Genomic DNA, 22582 nt, shown 5'->3' with positions numbered 1-22582 from the left:
AATTTCGAAAATCACATTTCCTGCTGTGTCCTCAATAAAAAATATTTTTTATCACATCTGTAACTTGTTTTTAACAGTAGTGAAATTCGTACAAACATCAAACCAACCAGTTACTATCAAAAATCCAAGGACAAAAACAAAAATATTATAATTATTTACCACATTTCTCAGAAGCACTGTCCGGAACGTCTTCCGTGCTTTCGTGTGCATTCATCGATTCACAGCTTTCAGCTTGCTTCTCTTCGTGAATAATTTTTGCAGCATCAGCTTGGTTGTCGTATTCCCCCTTGTCCTCCACCCCTGAGTCCCTCCCTTCCGAGTGGCCACTAATGTCGCTGTTGCTGGAGTCGCTCGTACTGTTGCTGACGTTGAAACGTACTTGACAAGGTCTTGTGCTTACTGATGATTTTCTGCTAACAAAAAAAAATATTCAATTTAAATATAGCCCAGTTGAAATAAAGCTTTTTACCCATAGAATTTGTTCATAAAATAAGCAATAGAAGTATAATAGTAGGTTAGACGGGAACCCACCCAGTGTGTGAATGTGGAAAGTATGAAAGAAAGAAATTAGTATGCAGAATGAAAGTGCGAGAAGAATAAATGCGAGAACTGGTATGGATGAGCAGTTTAAGCACAGACTCCGACCCCATGTCGGAGGTACAAAAACAAAAAAAAAAAAAAAAAACTCATAGAATTACCTAAACACAATTCAAACTCAACGTAATATGCGTTTTTAGGAAAAACTTCCATTATTACTATGGCCTATGTGTATAACTATTAGTGCATTCCTGTCCAACTTCGAGCTAAAACATAATAAGGCCTGTTCGACCTACCTGCTGCCCGCGTCTCCGGCCGCCAGGCGTGCGCTCTTGTTTCGCACTGAACGCAGCATGCGACGCACCGACAGCACCTTGAGACGCATGTGCTGCGCCGTGTTATACCACAGGGACATCGCCTAGGGACACGTACATTGTAAGTACATTTCTGTCATGAAAGTATAATTAGTTTAATTTAAGGTGTGTTATGGTTTGGGGTTGGCCATAAAATATGTTTACAAATGTATATAATATTTGTTAAGGAATTGTTGAATATGTGACAAAACGTGGTTTATAAAAGCAATTACATATGATTTATTTTAAAGACAGCTACATATTTTTTTTTGAAGCATATGATAATATAAAGCCTGCTAGAATATGATACAACGCAAATTTCATTTAAGAATGTATTAGAGAAGTATGAAATGTGGTGTGCAAGAACCAATAGCCCCCCCCCCCCCCCCCGCCGCTCTGCGCATTGACTCAGTGGTCGAGGGGGGGGGGTAGAGCGGTGCGCCAGCACAGCGCAGCACTGACCCGCAGGCGGTCGACGGTGGCGGGCTCGCACAGCGCCGGGTGGTCGGCGGCGGCGGCCACGACGGAGGGGTAGAGCGCGACGGCCGCGTCGTAGGCGTCCATGAGCGCCGCCAGCTCGCGCATGGCCGCGCCCACCGCGCGCGCGCACCGCCCGCAGTCGATCGACACGCAGCCGAACCGGGACGCTGGGAGCGCAACACTCAGCAACATCATTACAACCTATACAGTCCACGGCTGAGGCAGAGACAGAGGCCTCCACAAGTTTACGCCAAAAATAACGTCAACTCATGTGTTTTGCCCATAGTCACCACGCTGGGCAGGCGGGTCGGTGACCGCAGGGCTAGCTTTGTCGCACCGAAGACGCTGCTGCCCGTCTCCGGCCTGTGTATTTCAAAGCCAGCAGTTGGATGGTTATCCCGCCACCGGTCGGCTTTTTATGTTCTAAGGTGGTAGCGAAACTGTGTTATCCCTTAGTCGCCTCTTACGACACCCACGACAAGAGAGGGGGTGGCTATATTCTTTAGTACCGTAGCCACACAGTACTCATCAACCTACTTGAAACGTAATCCTACTTTCTGTTTCAAACATCTTTGTAATTTAAAGAAACTAACATACGATTACTACTACTATATAATTTAAAAATTTGATCTTTTTGGCAATCATAACACGGAATGGACGTTAGTTTTGTCTAGTAAAGATCTGGGAATTTGTAGTATCGATTTGTAAATTAAGGTCAAACTAAATAAATTTATAGTTTTGTTCAAATATCTAACTTGACTTTAGGCTTACTATCGTAAAAGAACCAACAAAATCGAACCAATATAAATTAAAGTAGGTAACAATAGCTTCATTTCGAAACTACCCTCAAAAAACAAAATTACCGTCATCATCATTTTCCTCGGTCGGATCGTCTTGGTCGATCTGTTCGTCATCAGAACCGTCAAAAGCAAATCTCTGCGATTTGTTCCTACAGGGATCTCGGTTGACGAACCTGAAATTATTATTTCTTTTTTATTGCTAATTACTCAAGAATTTTGCAATAATTTCTAGAGATTTTCTAACTATATCTCTCTTCGCCACCAAGAATCAAGATATTACGAATTATCAAGATTTATTTTGATATTTAACTAACTTACTTGTATTCCCTAATTCTCTGTACAATAACCGGGATATTGTTTCTCTGCGCACAAAGAAATTCATCTTGCTGACTCAGAGTACGACCCGCAAGTTTTGCTTTCAATTCAAGCCATATAAGATCTTTTAGCTCATTCTGCCAGACTTGTTCCTCACGACTTATCTGAAATATATCACATTTATTTATCAATTTTTATAAACAGGAAAGAAAAACCGAAAAACAATTATTGACCAACCGATGGATTAAATTGGTAAACCCATCAATTAAACATTTAATTTACTGATTACATTAACGGACGAGTTGTCCATTTGAATAAATTTTTGTTTATTCGTGCATTTAATTACGTAGTACGTGAGACTCGAATATCAATTATGTCATTATTGAAAAATAGCCCTAACATTTCAGTGCAAAAAATTATATTTACTGTTTTAATAATCATGTAAAAAAAATGATTTATATTATATTTTCTACCAATTCAAGTCACAATTCTGCCAGAACGCTAAGTGCTAAAGTTTGAGGTAATTGACAGGTCTACTTTATTTGTCTAAATTGGTCGATTCTCTTGGTAAGACTTACGGTACGCCGACATCCCTTCTCAATGTTGCCCATATTGATGAGCATGCTGAAGGTATTGTGGAAGTTGACTCGACTGGCGGGCAGCTCGTCTTCATTCCTTTCTTGGATCTCAGTCTCACAAACCTCCCGACATTTCAGTCGAGACGTTAGCGACATGAAACGACTACAGGATTCCACCTGCACGTTAGGGTTTTTGGTAACTGACGTTATATACGGCTGGAATTATTAAATTTATTTTCAATTGCTTAAAAGCACTGACTAATTTCATCGCCTCATTCATCATTAATATTCTGCGACAAATAATACCAACTCAAATACTCTTAGAGCTTAATTAGAAGCTTATGAGCTATGATAAATAATGCAAATATTATTTTTTTTATACATTTTGTTAATGTAATTATTTTGTTAAGTAACAGGGCAAATAAGATCTCTTTAGGTTCAGCTAATGTTAAATAAGTGGCAGAGACCATAAGAACTTTATGCAGACGAATTAAGAGTATTAGAAATAAGTAAAACTACTGGAGAAGTTGCTTTAAATGAGATTTTTTGAAAAAAAAATGTCAGGTCAAACTACCACAGACAAACTAGTCCCAAACATACTATCAATTACTACAGCTACACTCTAAAACAAGAAAATCCCTACATTTGTTAAATAATTCTTACCAAAGTGGGCACAGCGGCTTGAGGGTTCGGAGATGGAAGGGAGTCAGCCCTGGGTTCACGTTGACTATCCTTCCAGTCCTTCTCCTTTGATCTAATAAGTTTGAGGCTGCTGCGCTTCTTGAGACGCTCTATTGGAGAAAACTGAATCTGGGTTAATCTTATCTAATATGCAGATGAACGCATAAAAGATGAATGTTTATTTTGTGATACCCAATTACGGTTCTGCTTGTATTTAATTTTCTTACAAGAAATATTACTTGTAAAAACATAATTGGCCTAATTTAATAAAATTATAGCATTTCAGGCCGCCAAATAGAAGAGCATGAAATGAACAAAATTTTGGAAAAATGTCCTCACTGGTTAAGTAAAATTTTCATTTAAAAGAAATCTAAACTATTGTAGGTGTCGACTGAAAACTTACGGCGTATATTTAGCACAAGTTTTATAAGGAATAATGTAAAGTCATGCTTTGACAAAAAATTTACGGCTATGACGTTTAATTGCGTTGAAGGTTAGATCTCACCTGGTGGCGTCGGTGAAAACATGTCATCATTCTTCTTTTCTAAAAGAGACTTCTGTGTCAAACTGGCCTCGAAGATATTTCTGGAAAGGAAAACATTAACTAAAGTACTTTGATTAAATCTTATAAAGTACGACATTGTTATCAAATGACTTATAATGGACTAGTATAATTTCTAAATACATTTCTACCTTGACTAACTTATTTCGTTTTTAAGTACTCGTACGCGTATATTTCAGTATCTTACGCTCTTTTTTAAATCTATACTAATATTATAAAGCTGAAGAGTTTGTTTTTTTGATCGCGCTAATCTCGGGAACTACTGGTCCGATTTGAAGAATTCATTCAGTGTTAGATAGCCCATTTATCGAGAAAGGCTATAGGCTATTTTCTTTTCCAAATTAACGCGCGGGGCTCAGCTAATCCAAAATAAAATAAAAACTATGAATAGCCGATACAAAAACAAAAAAAGAAATGATTACCAAAGAAAACTTAAGTTATTATTGCCGCAGTGTTCATAACATCTGCCTGCTGTGCTAGTCATTGCGGATTTGATCACATCTCAAGACACGTTTGTATTATCTATATTGTTATGTCTGGGCGTTTGTATTTATGATGAACTAGATTTTACCCGTGACTTCGTGATTGATTTTTTTTAAATAAAATGTATCCTATGTTACTTCTAATACCTCCAAGAATATGTGTACAAAGTTTCACGATGATCAGTTAAGTAGTTTTCGCGCGATAGCGTAACAAACAAATTTACATTCATATTTCTAATAATAATAATAGGTACCTTAAGGTAAGATTATTAATAATTAGGGATATAGGTTTTTAGCATACATTATCTGTTCATACATATCATTGGTATAAAGTATAAACATATACAAACATAATACACACTTCAGCCTATCGCAGTCCACTACTGGACATAGGCCTCCCCAAGTTCGCGCCACACATTCCGGTCTTCCGCAATCCTCATCCAGCCTACACCGGCAATCTTACGTAGATCGTCGGTCCAACGGGCCGGAGGACGTCCCACACTGCGTTTGCCAAGAAGCGGTCTCCATAATAATGCATAAGCATGCAATAATTATTATCATATTCGTATAAAAATATTCTGCAGTAGAATTTTGTGTCCTACTCGTAGTCGTTTAGTGCGAAGCATTTATTTATTGATAATTTGATGGGGAAGCACCTAAATCTCTATCGTTACTGTAGAATTAAATTATAATGTCCAAACGGGTTTCCCTGACGCAACAGCTACACTCATTACGAAACTATGACAAACGTATGACTCATTAATTTTTATTTTACACATTTTTTACATATTTTTATCAAAAGTAAAATATTTGTAATCTATAAGTATGTGCAAGTTACATACATTTTTTATATAATCATGATTCACGTGTACGTCATTTTAAGCAAATATGTAATACTGATAATATTATGGTTAAATTTGAAATTTAATTTTACATTATTGTATGTAACTAATGTGATATAATCTAACGGAAATTGTATGCTATCTGTATTTCCAGGTAAAAAAAAACAACACGGGACTATTAAGTGTTTATTAAGACTGACATAATATAACGATTTGTATGTTTTCTCTTCTCAATAATTTGCCTAAAAATGACTACAGTTACCTACTAGCGTTTTTTTTTTTCTCTCGTGTTATCCGATCTGTTATTGAGGAACTAGCTGTAGCCTGCGCGCGTTGTTATGCTTTTTTTTTGGTCGTAACAACTCTGAAACTTTTGTAGGCTTATGCACAACACTTTGTTGAAGATCATGACATGATCAAATGCATAGTTTACGATTCTACAAAGAACATACGGACAAACATTCATTTATATATATAGATTACCGCTATCGAACCAATAAAATTAGGTTTAAAACGTACAGTCTGGCCGCTCTAAGAATGCGTTTCTGACACCTGTCAATTCATCATGACTAGTGATGTAAAATAAATAACATTAATAATATTTAGTAAAATTATTTATTGCATTTGTTATGCATATTTATTCAATTTAATTTATATGTTGTTATTTTTTATAGGAATTATATTTAAATATATTCAATAAATATTCACAATGTAAATAAATTTTTAATGAATCAGTTAATTGAATTGAATCGTAATTTTTGAATGTAAACGAAGGGGAAAAAAAATAGAAATGCTTTATTTATTGGAAAATATATATTATGAAATACATAGCTTTAAGCTTTAAACAATGAAGACTATGTCAAACAATTTAATCTTCCAATTTGCTTGAGCTTGAACTTTTAAAAGCTATTGTTTTTATATTTGTTAATTAAGTAATTGTAATAATTTTAGCCCAAATTTAATACATTTACTGTAAGTTGGCATAATTATTCGATTTTTAATTTTATCACTCGTTAATAAGGTAAATAAAAGATATTTATTTGCCGTAAATTGTACGCCAGTTCAAAGTTACATCGCTCGGTCCATCAAGATCTGTCAGAAACGCATTCTTAGAGCGGCCGGACTGTAGTTTCATTATTTCAATGCATTGGTAATTCATTGTTTTTCTAATCAACACAACATAGATGATTTATGTACATATTAAATACGACGTAAATATGTATAACATTAAAATGTACATTTCAAATGTTTACAAAATGTCATTGCTAATATATTCTTTGACTAAAGATAACTATTTTACTAACAAGTAAACCAAAGATAAAAGAAAAGATATGCTGTGTGGTCACGGCAGTAAAGAATATAGCCACCCCCTCTCTTCCTGTGGGTGTCGTAAGAGGCGACTAAGGGATAACACAGTTCCACTACCATTTTGGAATAATAAAAAAAAGCCGACCGATGGCGGGTTAACGATCCAACTGCTGGCTTTGAAATACACAGGCCGTAGACGGGCAGCAGCGTCTTCGGTGCGACAAAGCCAGCCCTGCGGTCACCAACCCGTCTGCCCAGCGTGGTCACTATGGGCGCCATTTTTGGCGCGAACTTATGAAGGCCTATGTCCAGCAGTGGACTAGTAGGCTGAAGTGATGAAACAAAATATTTCTTGCCATTGTTTCGGGCCTCAAATTACGAATTATTTTCATATTCATTTTATAACATTTTGTAAGAATTTATTCAAGAGTGTAATAGTTAGCTTGATATTATTTAAAAGCAAACCAAATAAATCAAAAGAAGCTTGGACATTTGTTTAACGTCATTTTCACTATCGCTTTCATCGCTTAATGAAGAATTTACTTTTGATTGCTACCAAATATTTTATCAAAGGAGATAATCTCCCGACCTCTTACTCATAGCTCAGTACATTATCCCCAAGGCATTAATGACACTTTCGTATATTTAAAATAACGAACGGTTATTATGAACAGAGACCCGTTTGATTACAAATTAAAAAGACTACCAAAACTTTTATATCATTCTTTAATATCAATAATAGCCTTTACGCGCGGTTTCGCTCGCATTGAATTGTTACTTTTAATACCTCAACAATATGTGTACAAGGTTTTATGATGATCGGTTAAGTAGTTTTCGCGTGAAATCGTAACAACAAACTTTTTTCACATTTGTAATATTAATTAAGGAAATTGTAAATAATTTTTTCTTTACCTAATAAATACCATAATAACAATATTTTAATTAGCGTTTCATTTATTCCTTTATTTATACTTTCTTGTACACCATAACTACTTGATACAATGAATATAGTTTTAAAATTATTAGTGTCTGGATGAAATATAATTAGCCATTGTCTATTGTCAGACAACTCAACTTTAAAAAACATCTAAATTGTCATCCCATTTTACTTAAACCAAAAAAAAAACCAAGGTTTAAAAAGTCGGTATCGCAGTCAAGATTTGTTAATATCGTAGTCAATTATTAAAGTAATACCCGTGTAGCGATACAGGCGAATAGGATTGAACGCCATTACGAGCAATTAGTTGAGCGGCATTCCTGATAACTTATCAGAACACAGATACAACGCTCTCGTCATAGGTATTCGTCACAAATGTTTCGTTGTGGAATGTATGTCGGATATATGTTAATTTAAAACAATAATTTCGATGAGATGATTTTAAGTGGGGTCTACGTGACCCCATGTCAACGAGAGTAAGTAATGTATTAGTACATAGATATCTATACAAATAAATAAATTTGGAGTGTCTGTTTGTAATATTAAAATAACAGCTTTTTACTAAATGCATATAGATGTATACACACATATAAGCAAAATAACATTTACACTCGCATTTTTTGGTTCATTTTAGCAGTAAGTGACCAAAAATAAAAATAATAGTTTTCTAAATATTGGTAGTATTCATTGTCCATGCACGTTTGCCTTTGCTCGTTGATTTTGTACGTGGTTCAGTGTTGCCTTTGCGGAAAGAACTGTGACAGCGAGAATCATTAAAATATAGAAAAATGGCTTTAACTGCCTGATCGAAGTGTCTGAGGAATAAATTTTCAAGTTTGTGCAGTTAGGGTTGTCCGTAAGCAGCTGTGGGCTAAGAGCATTTGACCAGTCAGGTGCTTGATCTAAGACGTATTTTATATACGTGGTAACTGGCTATATAGCAAAGATAATTGTAGCATCGAGCCTTAGTGGGTTTTTTCGAATGAACAAACCCAAAAATACCAATTTAGGACAAATTTGGTTATTTATTGTACGTTTATGGTTTAATTTTTTAAAGACCACATCGCGACAATATAACTGATGATACTAAGCACGTACGAATTGATATTATGAGTTTAGAATTGCTTATAATTAGATCCGAATCTCTTTGTCAATTTGTTAACATCTTTATCACACAGTTCCTAGTATTTTTGTTATCTCATGAAAGTTGATCGATCAACGATGACTTTGGATTTCGAAGGATTCAGACTATTTGTGTACTGAATCACATTTTTGAGAAAAAATTGCTCATAGTCGAGATACGTTCCGGCTTATTATCAAATCTATTTTGCTAATCAAAGAACATGGATACTTACATTTATAACACTTTTATATTTATAGTCACGAAATATGAATACATCACTACTGGATGTCGACATTTTATGTTTGCTAAGTTACAATTTGGTACGTAGAAAATTTTGAATAGCAGACATCGGTTAAGAATTAATTATAAGGAACTACCTTCTCAAAGACTAGACTGAGTGGAGTATTGATAACAATTGACGATAATGAGATCCTAATTATCTGTTTCATGGTTTTGTGTGACAAAATGGGTTAACTTGAGGAAAATTGTCACGCGAAACATGATATTTTGTAATAAAATAGTCTATATAGTTACTAAATTATTCTAGCTTATTATTAAATATCATAGTAATTACACATACACCGACGCAATACCATCTCCTCTGCCCCTAGGTTGCCTGGAAGAGATCGCTTTTTAGCGCCCTTTGTACCTTAAGACACTTTATTAAAATCAATCTGATATGTATTATTTCTGTTCAGGTGTACAATAAAGTGTATTGTTGTTGTCGTTGTTGTTATTGTTAAATAGCAATCATATTAACAGGCACGTTCTTCATATAATTGATCGATCGTGTATCTTCGTATTGTATCGTGTAAATAACAAAAATTAGACGCAATTATACGAGTATATACATTATTATAGTCAACCTACCTCCTCTTTTCTTTATCCCTAATGCGAGCACGAGGAGGCGTGGTACCAAGAAGATCGGCTTCCGACCCATCGCCATTCTCCTCGAGCAAGAATCTTGACGACTGCCTCGGATGCCTCATCACGACCTCCTTCGCGTCGCTGTAAAAACAATACCATGTTATGCGAAGAATACGCGTATGATCCATAAGATATCCTACGTTTTTGGAGACAGTGGTCAAGCGTCTGTGAAGCGCCCTCTCTTACGAAGCGATTAACGTTTATTGTTACTGCTGCATGCACTAAATATCTATTGTCAATGATGGTCTACATTTAGATGTCTTAATTTCAATTTCTCTTCACAAGCGCGGTCTTTCAAAGTCTGTGGTCAAGCGTATGTGAAGCGCCCTCACCCACGAAACGATTATAGTTCTATAGTTTTTAAAAGGACTCTGTCACCCTTTTTGAAGAACAAAACCACCGCGCTTCTGCTCCATGCCTCCGAGATAGTTTAATTACAGATGAAAGTATCAAACAGCTTTTGGAGCGCCACTAGGTGGGGTTTGTCCCCAGTTTTTAGTAGTCCTGCTGTGATACTATCATCTCCTGGTGTTTTGTTGTTTTTAGCTGATTAATGGCCCCTTTAATTTCGTAGATGCTGGCATCCGGGATATCTTCGTTATAGTGTCGGGTCGATTTAGCTCTCTTGTCGTTCACCACATTGGGAACGGGAGCTTTTGAGGAGGTATATAAACGTCTTTAAGGTACCGTAGTATCTCTCAATAAAATTTCTCTCTGAACCTCAGGATTAGACGAAACTATAGAGCCAGACCCCGTCCTCTACCTCGTCAATTGGCTTTGCCCAATACTCAGATCCCTTGTGAACACTTTGGAGCCATAGTTCCACTCAATTGTGTTCTTGATGCAATAGATCTATTTATTAAGCCGCCTGTATTTTAGCATCGAGGCCGGAGATCGGACAAAGTTTATGCCTTTCTTTCATGAGACCGAGGGTACATTCAGAGAGCACTTGATGTATACCACTTGAGAGGGTCTTAAAGAACTTAGACCCTACCTGGTTGAACGGTTTGAACCACCCTGGTGTTAATTTCGTCCACAGGCTCATATTCTTCTAGGCCCACAAAACGATTTCGCAACTCCAGCTGAAAGTTCCCGCAAGCCTGGATTCGGACAAGTGTTGGTAGAGCATGGACCTCATTAGTCATGACCGTTCCAGCTTTTTATTTAATGTGCCGGGTCAAATTGGGAACCTACGGTGACCACTTCCTGTCTTGAGCCTGCTGATCACGGAGACATCATTAAATATGTGCCGCTTGCCTGCCAGAGTTGAAGTCTATTTCGCTTTTTGTGGAACCGTTGGGGCATATCTAAATCTATTTGCGCTGTAGCTCCTTCTTGAAGAAGGTGTTCATCATGAAGAAGTTCTCCTCATCCAAGAAGTTATTGAGAAAGTGGCATCTGTGGTTTCGGTGTCCGTACCCAAAGGGCCCTACTTTCTGCTCGTCGCTGTTTCGCATACCCAGTCTTGCATTAAAATCTCCCATCAACACCGTGAAATGAGTCTTTGAGGCATGTATAGCTCTTTTGATGTCCATGTTCATAATTAAGTTAGTTTAAGCTACCGGCAAGATACAACAAGGGCACCGTGCCAAGCCAGAGACAAGACTGCCTTAGCCGCGGTTGCACCGATCGTTTTATACACGTCAGAATGACTCGAGTAATAGAATCAGTGAGGGTAGGTGACAATCGAACGATGTGCTAGGTGGCGTGATCAGTGCATCTGTTGTTTATAAATTCTTTGCTAATTGCCTACGACAGCGCAAGTGCCGACATATATTTAATTTTAAAATTTATAAACATGTCTTCATCATCGCATAGTTGTTATTGTCTTTTATGTAATTAATATTCGTAGTTTTCACATTTGTTATTATATTTATGCGATAAAACATACGGTAGGTACTCGTAAGAGGTTGATTGAATGTAATTGTATACAAATTATTTTTAAAATTATTTAATCATTCATTTAGGAAACTATGATAAATAAATGACGATGACCATTTATACATAACAAAGTATTTTCAAGTAAAACTCACGATTATAAATGTATATATTATGGCATTTGCTTCTTTATATATTTTATAATAATAATATTCTTAATTGTACCTACGCCATAACAGACAAAAAAACGAGTGTGCTTTAGACCACACGACTGAAGTAAAGCTTCTTTATTTCCATCTAAATTATATCTTCCTCTCAACTTCCGTTCGCCTCGACCGATCACACATATCGTAACACTCTCGTCACGCATTCACCAGCTTACTCCCCAAGTCAAGCATGCGTAAAGAAATATTACTTTAAAAAAGCACATACAAATTAACTAATATTAGTAAGATTATTCATAATATTTGGGTATATTTATGTATTTTAAAGTCGTGTAGGTTAAAAGTTAATAATAAAATACCTATTTTTTTAGGTCTGTCTAACATCCAAACAGAACATTTAATTTTATAAATAAGAATTTCTAGGTGTAAAAATACCAAATATGTGACGTCACACTAGATAGTATCATCTGTGACAAGGACGGGGGAGGGGTCCAAAAATCGTGAAATTCATGTGACCTAATTTATGGATGGCCCTTAATTGGTACCAAAGGTTTAGCGCTTCTGGAACAAGGAAAAGGAACGAATTACGAAAAGCGCTCGAGTGGTGTTGGCGTCAATTGCGACTGAACAATCCTTACACGACAATATCGTAAATCTCGCCCCTAAAAGTTGAAGGTCAGCGCTCAAAATCCGTGTTGATAACTATACAAAGTGTAACATAGATAAGTATCGAAAGATCTTCACAAGATATAATTATAATTATTCGAATTATCAACATTATTATTTTTTCACGATTTTTGTCGAAAGTGGGTACCTATCTATATAAAATAAACAATAGCACAAACAATGGACAAAACTAATATAATAAACAGTTGACTAAACTTTATAAATAATAATTTAACTCTTTACTGTACACAAATATAAGGAACCTAACAAGAAAAAAAAAATAAGAAATAAGTATAAAAGGCGGCCTTAACGCTTAAGACCGACCTCTTCCAGGCAACCTTAGGGTAGAGGAAATGGCATATTAATTGTGTAGGTGTACAGTTTTAAGATACAAAAAATTAATAAATATATAAAAAATCAATAAATAGGTACAATTAAATAAAAGAAACACGTATAATATATTATACACAAACTTACTGATACATAATATAGACATACCTACAAGGACAACAGCAAATGACTTATGTATATTATATTCTAATTTATATAAAAGTTGATACGTTGGAGTGCGCAGACCGTATTATGTTTATATAGATAAGAAAATTACCTTGAAATTGTGATAAAGCGATATATTTGGGAATCGCTGATAAAAGTCTGATATACATTTGCCGACGTTCTATTCGAAATTCGAATATTCCAACGGCTTTTGTCACGTGTGAACTACCCTACTTTTACGAATTATAACTATTTTCATCTTGCAATCAAAAAAAAATATCGTTCAGGGCTTGAATTTCTTATTTAAATAAAGAGTGCGTGTATCAGCACCTACAGCAACCGGAGTTTACTACTCTAGAACTATTAACGTGTTATTTAATATATACATTTGTTTAGACATTGCGCGCTAAAACATAATTCTCAGGGCAAATAAGGTTTACTGTTTCACACGATTTCATTGCCCATATATTTTTCGGATCAAGGACCTCATCTCGTTTCTTAATGAGTAAACTCTAGTAATCTCCTCATACCTCAGTAGCATTTGAATCTGCTGTCAGGAGTACGGAAATATACACAACACAATCACAACGTCTATATAAATGTTTGTCATGTGTAAGGTCTATATAAATATTTGTCATGTGCAATCTTTAGCGCTTCAAGTAACTGTAACGTCGTTAAACAATAAAAATAAAAAAAAAAAAAAAAAAATAAAAAAAAACCTAGTGTGTATTAGACCACTTACTGAAGACTGAGGCAAACTTCTTTAGCCACATCTATATGTATGTATATATGAGAGAAAGAAAATGTGTGTTCGCATCTCTCTCTCTTGCCCCTACAGTAATATACGAAATGTCTCTCTCTTCCTGTCTCCACTAACTTATATCTCCCTCTCAACTTCCTCTCGCCTCGCCCGATCACACTTTTCGTAACGCTCTCGTCACGCATTCACCAACTTACTCCCCAAGTCAAGCGTGCGTAAAGAGTTTTACTTCAATAATGCTACTAAAGATATTATATTTCTTTTTATTGCTTTATTACAATTTACAAGTACTATTTACAAAATTCTTAATACCTACGTAAAATAATCTGCCCACATATTATGACGTGTATGGGCTTTAAAACATCAAACTATCACTACACTAATTAATCCATGACACTGTAATTTACCGAAACGGAGCAGTATAAAACGACAAATGATCAAAGATCGAAACTCAGTGCTGGTGAAACCGCGCGGAACGCGTTGTATGTAAGTGTTGCATAACAACACCTTATCAGCTATACATTTTGTTTCCCACTTATATTATTGATGTAATAAATTCAAAGATGTAAAATAATTGTGTTTGATCGCAAACCAAAAAAAACCCACTTCAATTTACATTGACATGTAATAAATATTACGTCAATTCGATTTTTTCGGACTACACGGCCTTTCCTGTAACAAGAGTTCAGGTAGGTTTTCCCGCCACGGTTCCCTAAACGATACCATAAAAAGAGCTCTTGCCACCATCGACGTTCCTGCTCTTACCGAGCCTACTGGAATTAGTCGCAATGATGGCAAGAGACCTGATGGATTGACGTTGGTTCCCTGGGAAAGGGGACGGGCGCTTTTGTGGGACGCAACCTGCGTTGACACACTTGCTGCGTCTCATGTCAGAGAAACAGCCTTAAAAGCGGGAGCCGCAGCGGAAAAAGCTGAAACGACTAAACGGCACAAATATTTGTCACTAATTCCAAATCACATCTTTGTGCCGTTTGCAGTCGAAACACTGGGACCTTGGAGTAGCAGTGCAAAAATTTTTTATTGGCGCGAACTTGTGGAGACCTATGACCAATAGTGGACTGCAATAGGCTAAAATGAAGATGATGATGATGGTTTCGATATTATTAGTACATAGAAATTACAACGTCCCAAGTGCGGCACTATTTAATCAAGTGTTGGTCTCAATTTTTTTTTTTTTTTTTTTTGTTGTATATCAATGGTACAACAACAGAAAATCATTATCGTGTCATCACTAGACCCATTAGTGTGACAAATGTAACAAACGCAACTATTACAAAACTGTAAATCAGCAAATTGATCTATTATTATGTAATCATTATGATGTGATTATATTCTTCTAGAGATTCAGCTGTGGCGACTGTTGATCTAAACTGACATTCCGTACTATTTTATAGGCTTTGTGTACTTATGTGCTCAATTTTATGAACAATATCAATCTTATTTTTTATTAAGCATTATGACGCCGCGTTGGGTAACGGTCGAGCAACGGTTAAAGCCATGAATTGTACCTGTTGCGCTGGCGGTTGCAGGTTCGATCCTCGCACATGACAAACATTTGTATTGGCTATACAGGTTTTTGCCGTGGTCTGGGTGTTTGTGCAGTTTTTGTGGGTCTCCCCACCGTGCCTCGGAGAGCACGTTAAGCCGTCGGTCCCGGTTATTATCATGTACACCTGATAGCGATCGTTACTCATAGTAGGGAATATATCCGCCAACCCGCATTGGAGCAGCGTGGTGGATTAAGCTCTGATCCTTCTCCTACATGAGGAAAGAGGCCTAGCCCAGTAGTGGGATATTACAGGCTGCAGCGATGAAAGCATTTGGGGTACACCAAGACCCCACCAACGAACTTAACAGGGATGGTCATTGGGTGCAATCAGTGACAATGAATTTGTAATAAATTTTAGAATAATAAGCTATCTGAACAAATTACTACTATTTATTGAGAAATAAAATGGTGTCTTAAATTATAATGATACAACTTTATCAGATTTTATTCCGGTTTATTACGTTTTTTAGGTGACTGACATTTCAGATAATTTACAGCAACCATGGTCACAGGATTCCTTAAGCAATAATGATGCATAGCAACATGCAGCTAGTAAACAAAGGCTTGAGATAAGGAAAACGAAAATTATGGCAACTTTTTGGCATTGAGGCAACAATATGTCTAATAATTTCCAACGCGTTACTCTTTGGATTGGCTAATTCAAACAAACTTTATCTTTTAGGATGATTCCTGGGTTTACCAGCACCCCAAGTGATTTTATTTAAAATAATAAAAAATTTAATTAGTTGTTAGTTCTCTTAATCACAGGCTTTATATTGCCCACCTTAGTAACAGTTGACTTGAATTTGATGATGATGAAAACAGAATTTAAACAAATTCTATTGTAGAAACAATGTCACGAGGTCTATTCACAATTTTATTTATATGAATAATGTGATTATTGGATCTTACATTACATATTTGCTAACCTATTTAGTGCTACAGCATACTGTTTCTATTAATAGCCTCAGGGCCTGTTCCGCCAGTTGTGGATAACATATTTGACGGATGTCGACAAATAGACTTTGACAGTAGGAGGTACCTAGAATATACCTGTTTCTTCACAAATAATCACTATAACCTTATCATTAATATATGCGAGTAGAAAGATCTCATAAATATAGTAGAATTCAATGGTAAAAAAGAATAATCGATTTATTGATTGCTTTAATGGGTTTCAGTTTTGCCAGAGAAGCTGAATTGAAAACTTATTACTGTCAGTTACTGTCATCCGTCAAATAGTGTTATCCATACGTGGTGAAATTGGCCCTCAGTCTAGTACAACATATAGGTATTATGTTTTTTGCATTGAACATACCTTATTTATAAAATTGATATCAACATAACAAAATATACAGTCATGAAATTTAAAGATATCACTTCGTTCAAGTCTTGCAAAGTCACTCAAAACTCAAGACTTGCAAACTCATTGCAAATTTTTTTTTTATATTTACAACAATACTCAGTAGTTGCTACGTCTAGGTGTTGTCGAACAATGTGTCCATTGTTGATATATCACTGGTTATTAATACAACCTTGGTCTATGTGTGGTACAAGGATAGCTGTTTGAGCTGTGAGTTACACGGACACGATGTTGAGAAATATTGTGTAAAAATTATTATAAGAGAACAAATAAAATATTTCCACAAATTCGTGATCATCATTAGCATGTAATATTGGTGTTAATTTTTCATATCATGTACGTTGAAAATGTAAACACGTTTTTATAATACTCTATTCTTAGTATTTCTAATTAAAAACTTTTTTTTTAATTTAAAAGTATATTTAAACTTTTAATTTAGTTTACTGTAAGGTTAAAATTTCATTTATCTTAAGTATAATGTGTATCTCACTCACTCACTCACTTCAGCCTATCGCAGTCCACTGCTGGACATAGGCCTCCCCAAGTTCGCGCCACATATCCCGGTCTTCCGCAATCCTCATCCAGCCTACACCGGCAATCTTACGTAGATCGTCGGTCCAACGGGCCGGAGGACGTCCCACACTGCGTTTGCCAAGACGCGGTCTCCACTCTAGGACCCGTCTACTCCAACGGCCATCGGTCCTGCGACACAGATGACCAGCCCACTGCCACTTCAACTTGCTAATTCTGTGGGCTATGTCGGTTACTTTCGTTCTCTCGCGGATAGTCTCATTTCTAATCCTGTCTTTGAGAGAGACCCCAAGCATAGCCCGTTCCATTGCACGTTGAGCGACTTTAAACTTGTGGACCAGTCCCTTGGTCAGTGTCCACGTCTCGGCTCCGTATGTTAACACAGGCAGGACGCATTGCTCGAAAACTTTTGTCTTCAAGCATTGTGGAATCTTCGAAGTGAAGACTCGACGGAGTCTGCCAAACGCCGCCCAGCCCAACCGAATCCTCCTATCGGCCTCCTTCTCGAAGTTGTTGCGGCCTAGTTGGATAGTATGGCCTAGGTAAATATAATCCTGAACAACCTCGAGAAGGGTACCATCGACCGATACCGGTATCGGTATGACTTGGTTGTTAAACATAACTTTCGTCTTATCCAAGTTCATACAGAGACCGACACGTCGAGAGGACTCGTTTAGGCCGGCCAGCATTTGGCCTAACTCATCCAGCGTCTCCGCAAAGATGACAATATCGTCGGCGAAACGAAGGTGAGAGATGAATTCACCGTTGACGTTGATGCCCCGTTCCCCCCAATCTAAGGTCTTAAAAACATCCTCTAGCGCAGTGGGAAACAGTTTCGGTGATATTACATCCCCCTGTCTTACCCCGCGCCGGAGGGAAATAGGTCTTGTTCTTTGGTCATTGACATGAACGGTTATCGTCGCCGCGTCGTACATAGATTTTAGTACCTCGATATATCGCCAGTCGATATGACATCTCTGCAGAGAGTCCAGGACAGCCCAGGTCTCGACGGAGTCAAAGGCTTTCTCGTAGTCCACAAATGCCATACACAGCGGTTGATTATATTCTTCCGTCTTTTGGATAATCTGCCGAACAGTATGGATGTGGTCCACGGTGCTGTAGCCATTTCGAAACCCAGCCTGCTCTGGTGGTTGGAATTCGTCGAGTCTTCTGGCGAGACGATTCGTAACAATCCTCAAAAACAGCTTATAGACGTGGCTCAGAAGTGAGATCGGTCTGTAATTCTTTAACAGAGACTTATCGCCTCTTTTAAAGAACAACACCACCACACTCCTGGACCACGCCTCCGGCGTGGTACCTCGGTGGATGACGGCGTTAAATAGTCTTGCCAAGGCTTTCAGGACAGGTCGCCCTGCGGCTTTAAGGAGTTCAGTGGTAACTCCGTCATCCCCCGGGGCCCTCCCGTTTTTAAGCTGCCCGAGCGCTGCACCAATCTCATCCTCTTCGAAGTCCGGGATACACTCCGAATAATGGCGCAACAATGGTGCCCGTGGATCTTCGGTGTCCCAAGTCGCAGGCTTGCGTGCGCTCGACGAGTACAGCTGTCCATAAAAATTCTCAACCTCTTCTCGGACCTGAGGGCGAGAGCAGACGGTTCTGCCATCTGCTGTTTTAAGCTTCGCAAGAAGGCTTCTCCCCAATGGTCTTTGGAAAACTTTAGACCCCCTATTCTGCTCAATCAGAGTAGCAACCTCTCTCGTATTTGAGCAGCGGAGGTCTCGGCGAATAATTTTCCGTACCCTCTTGGAAAGAGCCCTCTGTTCTGGCGAAGCAGCCGGCAACTCGCGCCTCTGCCGCATCAGATCCAAGGCTTCGGGAGAAAGTTTGGACTGCTTCGTTGGCTTTGTTGGTGGAAAGTGCCTGCGACCCAGTGTACACACCGTCTTCACCACGTTGTCGGTTATCTCGTCCACGTCGCTAGTAGTTTCCAGCGAATCGAATCGGTTTTGGAGTTCCAACTGAAACTGCTCGGAGCCACATAGTATTTGGGGCAGCGTAGGTCGGAGAGTAGATTTCATCAAGCGGGTCCGCTCCTTTCGGAGACATATATTCAGAGTGCCCCGTACTAGCCGGTGGTCGCTGCCGGTGTTAAACCTGTTAACCACTGAGACATCTCTGAATATATGCCTTTTATCCGCTATGATGAAATCTATCTCGTTCCTCGTCACAGTATCGGGGCTTTGCCATGACCACCTCCTTTGGGGCTTCTTCTCAAAAAATGAGTTCATCAAGAAGAGCCCCTCCGATTCGAGGAAGTTGACAAGCGTCTGCCCCCTGTGATTCCTGTGCCCCAATCCGTGTGGTCCGATGCTCGATCCGTCGCGGCCTTGTACTCCCACTTTAGCGTTGAAGTCTCCCATAACAATATATGTATAATGTGTATCTGATTTTTGAGAAATAAATATGAAGAAAAGCAGGTTGAATAAACTCAAATCGTCTTAGTGAACTTCTCCATTGAATCTGAATACCAATGCTATGTATTGTTCCCGGCAAACTAGAATAGGGCCAACCCTATGCCTAGTCTGCCGTAAGGGGTGACTAACTAAAGTTGCATATCACGCGCGCAGCCTTCTCGGAGAGTATTATTGCTTTCCGAGTGATTATTTCAGTACTCAATCACATATAAGGATGGTGAAGGAATGGAAGGCGCGTAAGTCCGCTGCCTAAGGAACGCCAGGGTACGTCTAGGGCTGGTGCTGAATGTGGCAGCCTGCGGACTGATTGAATCTCAAGGGACTTGGTAAGAATATCTGCCAAAGCGCACTGGCACTTTTGTGACGAGTGGAGATGTGGAGTTAATTCTTTTAAAAATTACATGTATCTGTTTTTAAATTGAAATGAAATTACTTACGATTTTTTAATCTTCGTCATTGGTAATTTAATAATCCATTTTACTGATCTTTTTCATATTCATCAAATTTATAATCAATGAATAAGCACTTTATAAATTTAACTTCCGAGCCGGATTGCACATTAACATTTTATAAATTGAATTATTATTATTATTGCCATTAAAATCTAAATTACTGCATTTATTGTTTGAAGGACAATCGTCAATTACAACAATTTAATATGCACATTTAGTTTCATACGTTATTTGTTTGCAGATAGCTGATAAGAGAGATTGTAGAGATAGCTTGGCGAATATAATGACTATAATGTAGTACAAGCACTTAACCGACATGTTATGATAATTTTTATTGCGTTCTGCCCAAACAATTTACTTGATTAGCATATTATTTTATATTAGTAGATGTGACCTTTGATTTCATCAGTTTTCTCATATTTTACAAAATTGTAAAACTTTTGTGTTTTAACTGAGGTAGGGTACAGCAGGATTTTTCCTGCTAAAAATATGGAGCAGCCTGACTTTGACCTTACAGAAGACCACGGCTGAATAATACTGTTTTCAAGCAGTGTTGTGTTTCTGTTGGTGAGTAAAATTATGTGCTGGGAGAAATTGGGGATAGAGTCGGCAAAGCATTTGAAATGCTTCTGGTGTTGCAGACTTCTACAGTAATCGCTTACCTTTAGGTGAGCCGTACGCTTTTTTGCCGACCTATAGGTATATTTAAAAAAAAGGTAAAATATTGGCTCTCTGTAACATAAGATTTATATGCTTATGGTTTAAAAGCACATATCACAAACTCCACAACTAAAAAATGTGCATCAGATTGTTGATATGACCATTGTATCAATGTCATCATTAGGATATATTTTTGTATTTGATAGATTTACAAACATTTAGTATGTATCTCTTTACTACTATAAAGCCTTAAAAGCTAAAACAAATAGGGGATAGTTGGAAATGAAAAAGGATTTTTTCATAACTTTTATATCATCATTACAGCCTATACAGTCCACTACTGGACATAGGCCTCCACAAGTTTACGCCAAAAATAACGTGAACTCATGTGTTTTGCCCATAGTCACCACGCTGGGCAGGCGGGTTGGTGACCGCAGTACTGGCTTTTTCGCATCTTCCCGTCTTCGGCCTGTGTATTTCAAAGCCAGCAGTTGGATGGCTATCCTGCCAGCGGTTGGCTTTTTAAGTTCCAAGGTGATAGCGGAACTGTTATCCCTTAGTCGCCTCTTACGACACCCACGGGAAGAGAGGGGGTGGCTATATTCTTTAGTACTGTAGCCACACAGTAAACACCACAACTTTTATATGATATTATGAATCACTTTACGCTGTTCCGCATTGTTCACAGATAAGACGAGCCAATGTTGCGGTGGAGTCGCATGGTTTAAGCCTGATTATAGTTTTAGAGTAAAGTAAAGATAGTAGAAGTAGAAGAGACAATTGAATATAATCTAGATCTTAGTATATCAGCTAATTTTTCATAAAGTTAAATAGCCTATTAGAACAGTTACTGGCATAGTTTATCTTACACAAGATTTAAGGCTATTTCATTTCTACAAATAAACTGGAACATTTTGGTTTTATAGGTTATGAATAAAAATGTCAGAGACACTATAATCAGTGTTGTTGAATGCTTTAGTATTATTTTAGAAACATACCTGTGTAGTATTAATCTAGTACTAGTCTGTGTGTGACAGGTATAAATGTAAAAAAAGAAAAATTCTCTAATTAAGTTCAAATTTATAATGTTTAAAATACAATTAAGATTATTTTTAAGAAAATTATAATTATAAAAAAATATTTTAAAAATTAAATTAGCAGGACTGGGATTCAATCTTTTTTTTTTATACATTATTGAGTGGTTATCTTCACACATGCCATGTTTTGCAATTGACGGTAGTTTATTTGAGGTACCAACACTTGCAAATCATGGTCAAGGGAACACTTACTGTATGCCCATGACTAAGTACAGTGTGCAACATTGTTTGTGACTACAGAAGTTTAAAATGTTGATGTTTTATTACCTTGTTATTACCACTTTTGAAAAGTACCTCCTGACATGTTTGTTCAAAGTAACCTAGATGAGTGGTTCTTTTTTATGTGGTATACACACGTATATTAGACACATATATTATATAAGAATAGAAAATTTCTAGAAAAGTAAAGAAACTAAGATCTCTTTTATACTTTCCAATAAGCAAGTAGTCCAAACTTTTCTAATTTTTACCAATTTAAGTATATTGTAATGTAGTATAAAAAAAAATCTTACAAGAACATACCTACACCATTTTGCAGCAAAAAATAAAAATTCTTACAAGAACATACCTACATCATTTTACAGCT

General features: G+C 37.2%; 1 protein-coding gene across 1 annotated transcript in view; it reads right to left on the bottom strand.

The window, feature by feature from the left end:
- The window catches only part of LOC123657968, a 53973-nt gene that overhangs the window by 30472 nt on the left and 919 nt on the right, over positions 1 to 22582 (bottom strand). Inside the window, exons 2-9 of the mRNA XM_045593447.1 lie at positions 9869 to 10006; positions 3727 to 3883; positions 3064 to 3240; positions 2489 to 2649; positions 2234 to 2343; positions 1353 to 1537; positions 834 to 955; positions 160 to 410 (exon numbers count right to left, since the gene is read on the bottom strand). Coding sequence (XP_045449403.1) covers positions 160 to 410; positions 834 to 955; positions 1353 to 1537; positions 2234 to 2343; positions 2489 to 2649; positions 3064 to 3240; positions 3727 to 3883; positions 9869 to 10006 — 1301 coding nt within the window. The remainder of the gene's footprint in view (positions 1 to 159; positions 411 to 833; positions 956 to 1352; positions 1538 to 2233; positions 2344 to 2488; positions 2650 to 3063; positions 3241 to 3726; positions 3884 to 9868; positions 10007 to 22582) is intronic.

Source organism: Melitaea cinxia, chromosome 11 (assembly GCF_905220565.1).
Source record: "Melitaea cinxia chromosome 11, ilMelCinx1.1, whole genome shotgun sequence".
In the NCBI taxonomy this organism is placed as follows: Eukaryota; Metazoa; Arthropoda; class Insecta; order Lepidoptera; family Nymphalidae; genus Melitaea; species Melitaea cinxia.
This window is presented reverse-complemented; position numbering and strand designations above follow the sequence as displayed.